Source organism: Oncorhynchus keta, chromosome 35 (assembly GCF_023373465.1).
Source record: "Oncorhynchus keta strain PuntledgeMale-10-30-2019 chromosome 35, Oket_V2, whole genome shotgun sequence".
NCBI lineage: Eukaryota > Metazoa > Chordata > Actinopteri > Salmoniformes > Salmonidae > Oncorhynchus > Oncorhynchus keta.
In genome coordinates, this window is record NC_068455.1 from 49,062,935 (window position 1) to 49,073,491 (window position 10,557).

Here is a 10,557-nt window from a genome sequence, read left to right on the forward strand (position 1 = left end):
GCACGCCCACCACATGAGTCGCTAGTGCGCAATGGGACAAGAACATCCCTGCCGGCCAAACCCTCCCCTAACAGACGACGCTGGGCCAATTCTGCGCCGCCCCATGGGTCTCTCGGTTCGGGCCAGCCGCAACATTATTTTACTTATTTAACTAGGCAAATCAGCTAAGAACGCTCCCAAGCCAAACGCTCCCCTTACCCCAGCCAAACCCTCCCCTAACCCGGGCGACGCTGGGCCAATTATACACCGCCCTATGGGACTCCTGATCACAGCCGGTTGTGATACAGGCATGGACCGAACCAGGGTCTGTACTGACGCCTCTAGCACTGAGATGTAGTACCTCAGACTGCTGCACCACTCGGGAGCCCCTTACGTCTATACATGCCTTTCAACTTACAAAAATGCTTAACCGTCTAACCAAATATATGAAAACTGTTTCAGATGACAAATTTTGTTCTGCAGAAACAGTTATGGTAGGTTACAGGTTGTCTTTCTCCTCTAACATTGATGGTCCTGTTTTGAAATGATCTGACAACATTCTTTTTAGAACTATGCCAAGATACTCATTTGATACTGTCCGAATGTTTCTTGAAAGGTTCCATTACATTTGGGGGAACAGTTTGTTATTGACTGGGGTGTGGTATCATATAGTCATTGGGTGTCATGCATTTGTTCTCTACAATGGGGAGAATTTGGAAGAATAAGGTAATCTATTGAGGTGTCATTAGTATCATGTGACCGATCTCTTAACGTCGTTCATTATGACTGTCACATGCATAGTGTGAAGTGACAACTTGCGAGAGCTTCAAAAGGGAAGACAGTGACAGGGTGCAAGGTATTGACTAATGTTTGTACCTGTCCTTTCATGTTCACAATATACATGTCTGATGATCCTGTTAACACCTAATGTTGACAGTAAGGTTAGCTACCTGCCACCAAAATCACGTTGCCAAGTGTTAAACCAACTCCTAAAATGTTGCGATTCAGATTAGGACCACTGCTACACCTCACAACACACACACACACTCACACAGATACATTATGTAATCAATCTATAGTAGGTTCAAGGTACTTGCTGAAAATGTCTCTAAACTCTTTATGTAATGTGCCTATTAGTTGTTTCAATTCAAGGGAATCTACTTCAGAAACAAGGAAATCCAAATTAAATGAATGTGTCAACTACAGGAAATTAGTAAACAAAACATGTTTGCAACTGATTTCCATTGAAATACCTCAAAAGATGTTATGGAAATTAAAAGGGCAAAGTATTTGATAGTATTTCTCTCACAACAAACCAGAATCAATTATACAATATTTATTTTGTTTAGAAAATGACTATTTATTTAAAAAAAATAAGTTTAAGGAATCCAGTGATATATGTAAATAATCAATAATCAGGTTAAAGTGCAAAAATACAATTATACAAAAAGATGTCTGTACAAAAATAACATTGGAATGTGAGCTTCGCAAGAGGAATAAGGCAGATATGCTGACATGGCTTGAACCAAATGAGCAAATTTTAAAAACACTGCGTTAGACACGTAATGTCCCTTAAACAATGTGGGGATCAAAAGTGAGAGTCTCTCGGAATGTCTGAGAGGTCAAGTTTGTCAGAAAGATTTGGATCACATTCCATACATCCAAGATGTATAATCCATTCGCCCCACTGGGTTTCATCATGCCCAAGCAATACACAGGCTCTTAAGTCCTTTAGCCCAATTATCTCTTAACTAAACGTGGAAAAACAACTTAGTTTATAGTCCAAGGTGCTCCTGGAAATTGTCTGGATACATCATAGAGATCCAGGATTTTCAAATATCTGTGAAGAATCGTTCCCCACGATGAGCTCAAGATGTTGGTGAACATTTCACTTTTTCAGTCAGAACACTTCAGTTCAGTTCAAGTTCAGAGGTGTTCTATGTTAAAGATCTGTTGATGTGCCTTTGAGCAAGGCACTTAAACCTAATTACTCCTGTAAATCACTCTGGATATGAGCGTCTGCGAAATGCCTAAATTTGCTTTAATAAATGTATTTGTTTTTATTCTTTCCAGTGTCCCCTATTCCTCTTTTTTAGATATTAATATCACTTCATCTTGGATGGCTTTAGTTCCTTGACCTGCATGTGCAACGTTTTATGGACGGCTAGAGTTCTGGACTGACAAAATCCCTTTCCACACTCCTGGCACTTGAAAGGTTTCTCCTTGGAATGGATGTACCTGCAGGGCAGAACAGAACAAAAAGAGTGTCAGGTCTGAGTAACAAAACATAACAAACACACAAAGACAACTATCAATCTAAAGCCACAAATTAATAAGAGACAACATAGAAATAAGAAAGAGAAAAAGGAGGTGAACGTTATGGTGATATATTGTTCTAAAAGGTATGAATTAGAACGTATGACTCTCATACTCAACACGTATGCAAAATGTTGATGTTGATCACTAACAGATATAATTCAAATCAATATCAACAGTGCCAATGTCAATTCAAAGACATTCCGATGTATTAGCTTTAGATTGCCCCCGCTAAACTCTTTAATATGCACATGATATCGCTTCATGCCTTTGTTGCAGCTTTTCACACTACTTAACCAGATTTTTACCCGATTTAATTCACATAGTGGATTGTTACTGGATTTTTTCACATACTGATCATGTTAGTGGCCTATCGCTCTAAATGGATTAACGGTCCAATGCATGATATGGTTGGGGCAAATTCCGTTCAGGGCTATTCCATGTCTTGAATTAGAATGAATTCAAATGGAATTGGACTCAACCCTGATGCATTACGCTGTCAGAGACTCAACATGATTAATCAGTAGTGTATACGACAATTTAGGAAGCAATTACTCATATTTTGTATTAATATCCTATGCTGTTCTTATGTAGAAGGTTTTGTGGCCAATTTCTAAAGTTTCCAATAAAATATTATTCATTAATTTACAATATTTTCACAGCCATCTATCTCCATACTCCTCGTTCATTAAATTGAGCTTCATTGTAATAGAAAAGTGCAGGTCTCACCTATGGTCTCGGAGGTGGTCCTGCCTCCGGAAGGCCTTGTGGCAGATGTCGCAGGTGTACGGCCTCTCGTCCGTGTGCGTCCGCTCGTGGATAAGCAGGTTGTAGGACTTGGTGAAGTGGCGGCCGCAGAACTTGCACACAAACTCCTTCTTGGTCTTGGAGGGCAGGCGGCCGCGGCTGGGCTTGCGCTCGGGCGATGACAGCTTGGCTATGTCCATGAGACAGCCTAGCCCGCCATGGCGAGGAGAAGTGGTGGCGACTGCCCTCATTATGCTCAAGTCCTCTGCCTTCAGTGGGTCTTCCTGGGTGGCTGCAGCAGCCAAGTTGGCGAAGTCAAAGCGTGGCTGAGGCTTGTTCTTGGAGCCCTGGAAGAGACCCATGGCGGTAGCTGCGGTGTCGGCCGCAGCGGCCTGGTCCTTGGACTGGACCAGGTGGGGAAAGATGGGGATGGAAGGTATGCCTGGGAAGCGGCAGTCCATCAGGGCTGGGAGCTTGGAGAAAGTGCAGCGGGGAAGAGCGAAGGGAGGGTAGCCCAGGGTCCACTGATGGAGGTGGACGGCATGCAGGGCACTGAAGCTATAGATGCCAGGGACCTGGTCCGTGGGTAGCTGGAAGCCATTGGAGGTCTGGAGAAAGGAGTAGTTGGCGAGCTGCAGGGAGGGGTGGAGGGGAACCGGGGCTGGAAGAGTCTTGCTGCCCATGGTTAATGTCGCTACTGATCACCAGATCACGGGATTCTCTCTGGAAAAGCAACACCATAAAAAAGTCAGGTCATATTGACAACACAACAGAACTGTACACATACAGTATAACTCATCATGTGTTATTGTTTTACAAACCAATGATACATTGTTAACAACAGTATCTTCTACTATATTAAAAATACAAATAAGGACGATAATACTTTTTCATCACGAACCAGGAAGCATAATTGTGATATTTAATGAGGATCAAATAACATTTCTAACTCAGTATTTCCTGCTACCCCCTCTTTTTGAGTCATCCTGGCGTATTTCCCCCACACCCTAGCACAACCACAATGCCAAGCCAATACACAAGCGGACCGGCTTGATTATCTAGTTGCTTTTCAAGAGGCCTCATATCAGTGGATTAAGGTGATGCATGTGAATGTATCCCTTTACCGCTGAGACAAAGGGGAAGACAGTGATAAGAGCTGTCTGAACCAGACCTCCGTGCAACAGGAGCTACCAGCTCAACACATGGTCTGATACACACACACACACACACACTATGAATCACGTATTGTCCTCAAGGCACACGATGAGTGAGGACAGCCTGCATGTGTGGGTTTGTGTGTGGCACATGTGTACAGGTCAGAGAAGAGAAGGTGTGCACTGCACTCCCAGTGCTGACACACAGACACTGGTGTGCGTTTGGTGTGGGTGTTTCCCATTCCCAGAAAACATGCCGGGAGCTGTTAAGACAGGGTAAATAGAATGACACCATTCACTGAGGTGAAATGCCTCCGTGAGCAGGGCTCTAAAGTGTGACCATATGCTCCTAAATATTTTGCACCAGTGCGACTAGATTATAATTGTCGTAATGATGAGGTTTAGCTGTACCGCTGTTTCCGAGTGCCCTGGGTAAATAAAAGTGAGCGTGTATGTTGCACCATAACTACAGATAAAACCGCTTGTTCCTAGCCCAAACCATTGAAAAGTTGTGACTACAGTATATTACCAGCACTACGTTTTTTTCCAGCTGCAGCTGGATGCATCTCCATTGGCAGGCAATATTTCACATTAATAAATCATGTCGCGGGCCGTTAACACCTAGTTTACTAACATTGCCTTATTAGCTAGCTAGCTAACAACCTGGTAACTTTACCAGTGTATCCAAACATTTGGGGGTACAGAACAATGGTAAAGGGACAGCTTCTTCAGGAGATCAATGCATAGTCTCAAGTCAGATGGCGTCATTCTTACACGACACGCAGTTGCCAGGCGCCATTTGTCTAACCAAACATGGAACTAAATCAGGATTTAGATCATCCGCCTAACAGTAGGTATGACGCACTGGCTACTACGGCAAACCATGCTTGATCAGCTGAGCAAATTTGCTCCAGCTAGCAGCCTAGTGATATCATGTTTTGAATGGCCAATACGGTAGCTAGTTTGCCAGCTTGTTGATGAAGTTGTACGGCACCAAAGTTATGGGACTGTTCTCAGAAATCAGCAGGTATTTGACTCTGACAGCTGGCACTGTGCCTACGTTGTAACAGTTGGCAAAACACGATAACGTCACAGCTAAAGCAGTCAGCTGTGCAGCAAAAAATTGGTGAATTAATCTCGGCAGAACAGAAACAGTTTTATCATGAAAAACTCACGTGTGCTGTTATTAGCTATAATTTCACTACACTTGCTACAGGGAGCATTGAGTGTGTGAACTGACGTTGTTAGCACAGCTTTCATTTCATATGGATTAATTTGAGACTGGTTCAGCCAGCAAGCAGACACTTGCTCGTTAATTTTCGTGCACATTTCGTTTTTCAAAAATACTGATTAGACAACCACAAAACACCTTAGCTACATGTAGAAATGTGTGGTGAAGACTTGCTCATGAAAAAACAAACACAATTTTAGCTTTTAAAATGAACAAACGTCTTTACAGTTAGTTTCTTGTGGACACCATGTACTTCAAAAGTACCTCAAATTCATATAGGCTACATTTTATGTGGTGCTCTTAAGTGTTTTAAATCGGGAGCACCAGTGCTACCAATTCATGTTTTTAATGTATAGCCCTGTCTGTGAATCTGTTTAAACAGGTTTTGATAAGAGGAAATAACAAAGCACAATAATGCCTCTGTTTCTGTGCCTATTTGATGGTCAGGATATGACACAGTTATCCAGTGTCTTTTCTGTTTTAGTCTAAACAGAGCTGGCATGCCGCACCATTGTGATATGATTTAGCTTCCCACCAAAAAAACATTACCCCTAAGCCATGCCATTTGCTTTGTTTGATTTTGTTAGTCATATGGATTTGTGTGTAATTCCCTTTTTTTTTTTTTACTGCTCTGCAAATATGACTTCGTCATAATTCTACTACTGGTTGATATTATTAATATTATTGTTAAAAGTGGTCAAGGGTTATCTACTTTAGTCATATATACTGTGTCATAATAAAATAAGGAAACCACAAGATATGGCCGAAACAAGATATAGATAATAATAGTCTCCATGGATATAGATAGGCATATTAGAGAAAAATACCCCTTGATTATATTGGTGAACATAGGCCTAAAATGTTGATAAATAAAAGTGGGGAGTGAGTGAGAGCCATGGTTGCGCTGCAGTAAATAAGAGTGAAATTGCCCTAATTAGAATTACCGAAGTTCAAACGTCCCCCGGGGATTTCTCCTTTCTGATCGTGACGCAGAAGTAATTGACTTTTACTTAGAGGTCATTAGGGGAGATCAGCGGTTGCTCCCGAGCCGTCTCGTATCCTTAATAACCCTTTGATGTCTACATACCATCTCAACGACTCAACAATCAAGCTGAACACTGCTACGTCCCATTCCCGGTTGGTCGTGACTGGCCAACTGTTAAATCCCGCTCCTCGGCCGAAAGCGGGCGTGTTGTGAGATTTGAACATACAAGATAACGCAAAGCATGATCGAATTGTCCCACACACATATCACGCAGGTATATTATTGTTAGTATGACAAGAAAAATCAAATCAGCATTCCCATTTCGGTCCCCACACGCCAAAATGGATGAAAATCAGCACAGCTTTTCCTTGCCACAAGTGTATCTAAACTGAGGTGATGAAATAGTTAATGGGCTCACTTTATGTTGTATCCATATATGCGCGCTCTTGTAGCCGAGAGACATGGGCCTTACCTATAACATTAGGCCTACATGTAATTTCAGGATTTAGAGGGAGCTTGCATCTTTCAGGTTGTACATAAACAAAGAGACAAATGCACTAGTTTAGGATTAAAGAATGTGGGAATATTTTGTGTTATTCATTATTATATATTTTTTATTGAACCTTTATTTAACTAGGCAAGTCAGTAAAAAAAAAAATCTTATTTACAATTATGGCCTACCCCGGCCAAACCCAACCCGGACGACGCTGGGCCAATTGTGCCTATGGGACTCCCAATCACGGACGGATGTGATGCAGCCACTATCGAACCAGGGTCTGTAGTTACGCCTCTAGCACTGAGATGCAGTGCCTAAGACTGCTGCGCCACTCGGGAGCAAATACACTAGGGAAACTACAGGCTACGACTCAGTCAAACTAAATCCATATTGTCAATTTGCCTTAAAGCCCTAACCTCACAACTGTGGCTAGGATAGGCTTTCTGTCATATGCCTACATATCCTTTTGGTAAACAAAACTGCATGCAAACTTGGATGATTTAATTTTATTAGCTCTCCTGTTTAAAAGTGGATTAAAGTAGACTACAACGTATATTTCTTAGAAACATAGTGTTCAATTATTATAGATGGAATGGTGACCGTGTGTGTACTCGCTGGGCACACACTGGTTGAATCAACGTTGTTTCCACGTAATTTCAATGAAATTACGTTCAACCACGGGGAATAGATGTTGAATTGACGTCTGTGCCCAATGGGTTTTGGAGAGCAACTTCAGAGTTCTTATGTTAATGCAGATCCTTTGGTTAATTGTGCAGCAATTACCGCGAATGCGCATGTTTTTAACCGTGTGTTGATGCAGAACATGAGAGGATATGGGCACTTGAGCGCAATAAAATAAAATAAAGCAACTGATGTGTGCACCTAAGCAACGTGGGAAAAAGCTCTCTGAAAATAACAATTAAAAAATGAATAGTCCTAAGAATGATCCCAATTTAAGACAATTGTTCCAAATCATATTTCATACCATAAACCCGTGAATTTGTTCATAGCAATTAGCACAAACATGTGGTCACTGTTTTAATTCAGATGATTGTAATTCCAGACAAAATACCGTGTTTTAATATGAGATGTATAGATTCCTACAGCAGAAAACACTGATAGATCGTGTGTTCAAGTAAAAAACTATAACGCTTATCCATGTAAAGTAGCCTACAATAAATTGACGACTTTCGTTATATTCCATCACAGTGGTTTAACTCTAAATATGCATGAAATTCCCCTACAACTAAGACAGCTTAAAGTTGATAGATATCAAAATAAATTATGAAATGTACGCAGACACTAGCTTTAGTTTTTTGATGGCCTATTGTAATTCGTTGAAGTAAGTACTATAAGATACAGCTAAAACAAATAACAACGATAGCCTTATGGTCATAATCATCCTAACCATTCCAGCTATATTTGAGTAAATCAATATATTACTAATATTTGGAAGTAGGCTTACCTTATGCCACAAATTAATGGAAAACTATTATACATTATAAACAACAGAAACATGCATTCACTACGACTTTCATACTGGTTTGGATCAATTAAATTGGGGAAAACCCTCAAAATCAATGGCCATCCTCGTCATCAAACACAGGAATCTTTCTTATGTTGACTCAGAACATGTAATGTATAATGCAATTCAACGAAATGTATGTTTTGCATTGAATTATTTCTTTATTTTCACATAGATCCTTGTTGATTTTACTCAATCAACTTCACATCGTGCGTTTACTTCTGAAAGATCGGTCAGTGCTATCCAGAGTGCTTGGGACGTTCATACCCTAACCTTAACCCCTGCCCTTATCCTTAACCATAACCCCTTACCTAGGGATCCCGTATAACACGTGAAATATCCCACCTGTTTCACACTCGCCTGGCGCATCTAACTCAGAAGGCACCCAGAACTGACTCCATGCAAGCTCGAGACACTGTCGACGATGTTTACTTCTAGTTCCTGCGTTAAAACATGCCAAAAGTCAAAAACGGAATATTAGGGGATATTGTAATAACACCTATATTTACTTTTAATGGAACAGTTATGTTACTAGAACTCAGCTCGGACCAGTTGCGCTAAAGTTGACAGCTTTGTTCATTCCCCCCGAAGAAGCCTGAACATAAACAACTTTTAAACGTCATATTCTGACAGATGGCTCATAGAAAATTTGCAGACAAAATGTAATACAAGGAAATAGTTACCAGCTCAGATTGGTCGGTCCTTGGATCCGGAGGGGTCCTGGAGTTAAAAACTTGGGGACGGTCCGATGCAAAACGCCTTGGAAAAAAGTTTCAAGTAGTTCAGAGAAAGTTTTTGACTTCGCAAGACAACTTGCCCCGCATGTTCACACCGAGCTCAGAATGTAAGCGCGTGTAGTTCACAGCTGTCCCAAATAGTTGTGTGCAGGACTTCTATAGTGACTCTGGGGAAGACGCCTTCTGTTACTGCCCTGCGGTCTGCACTCAAACCGCCTCTTTATTGCAACCAAACCCTTTACTCGCACATGCGCGTCATTTAGTCAGCCCCCATTCGAATTTGAGATAGCTCTTTACTGTAAACTCAATTCCCCCTTGTTTTGGAAGTAGGCTTACTTTATGCCACAAAGTGGTGGGGGGGCGAACATAGTTGTACGGGCGAACATAGCTGCAGCACAGTGTCAAACGTGATCTCTTTTTCTTAAAGAACTAAAACAAAACGTTGCTTAATGAGCTTAATGCATACAGCATTTTCCTATTTACAAACGAATCAAAGTATCAATTTGCAATTTTGCCTAGCCCATAACTGAAAATTGTTTATTTTTAACCAGCGTCGAGGCCTATAGACTTTATAAACAGGCATGTCATTAATATAATTATGAAGCTATTATCCACATTATATTAATATTATTGTTATTATCAGCATCATCCTAGTTTTAATAACAATGCTTATACTTATTTCCATAGGGTTGGTATTATTAGTGGATGCAACAACATGTGGATTTAACCTCATGCACCTAAAGCATACGATCTGTAATCTGAAGGGCAAAAATCGCCAAAACAAATAATTTCGATTATTATATTCATTGGAATAAAAGCAAATTGCTATTTTAAAAATAATTCCATTAGGCCTCCGGGCCTTCCTGTTTAAAATAAGCTTCTGTACAAGGTGGAAGGGACTAACAAATCAACTCCCTCTTTCTCATAATTCAAGTAAATATGCAACTGTCACTTTAACTTGAGAACGTGAGGGAAATAGAGAGCATTAGTGTATTTACCCCCCCACCATTATTCAATTAAGACGGATCTCAACCTCTGTTCAATTCGAAATGCAGGATAAAATATCTTCTTTATATGGAAGAAAGAGCAGTTGAGATTAGGTATTTGTTTATGTAATAAAGTAAATATCTGAAGTTAAACTCAAATTAAGCAAGACAGGGAAGGAGGATTTACGAAACTGGAAACATTAGGCCCGCTGAGATGTATGACTTTGTTGAATGACTAAGTGAGCTATTTAAAAAATCGAATGAATACATTTACCTAATACATTTGATTAATATAAAACACTCATTGTCCAAGTTACAGCACAAATGCAGCTCGCTGTAGGTCTTCACCGTTATCGTTGTTATATTGACAAGGTGTTCGCGCTCCTGTGGTCAAGCTGTTT

The 10,557-nt window shown here is 40.7% G+C and overlaps 1 protein-coding gene across 2 annotated transcripts; it reads right to left on the reverse strand.

Moving 5' to 3' along the window:
* Positions 1–1,318: 1,318 nt before the first annotated feature.
* Positions 1,319–9,642, reverse strand: LOC118368582 (protein odd-skipped-related 1-like). 2 transcript variants are annotated; one of them, XM_035752800.2, is made up of 4 exons: positions 9,117–9,642; positions 8,779–8,874; positions 3,025–3,765; positions 1,319–2,217 (listed from the first exon to the last, which is right to left on the reverse strand). In XM_035752800.2, the coding sequence occupies exons 3-4, from the start codon at positions 3,723–3,725 to the stop codon at positions 2,085–2,087; spliced, it is 834 nt and encodes a 277-aa protein (XP_035608693.1). In that variant the 5' UTR covers positions 3,726–3,765; positions 8,779–8,874; positions 9,117–9,642; the 3' UTR covers positions 1,319–2,084. The 2 variants fall into 2 exon arrangements, with proteins under 2 accessions (XP_035608693.1, XP_035608692.1); XM_035752799.2 differs by lacking the exon at positions 8,779–8,874 and having other exon boundaries at positions 9,117–9,623.
* Between the last annotated feature and the right edge of the window lie 915 nt (positions 9,643–10,557).

Coding starts and splice junctions, on each gene's coding strand:
- LOC118368582 (XM_035752800.2), bottom strand. CDS start 3,725: ATGGGCAGCAAGACTCTTCCAGCCCCGGTTCCCCTCCACCCCTCCCTG. Junction 2,218..3,024: donor GACCACCTCCGAGACCATAG/GTGAGACCTGCA, acceptor TCTGCCCTGCAG/GTACATCCATTCCAAGGAGA.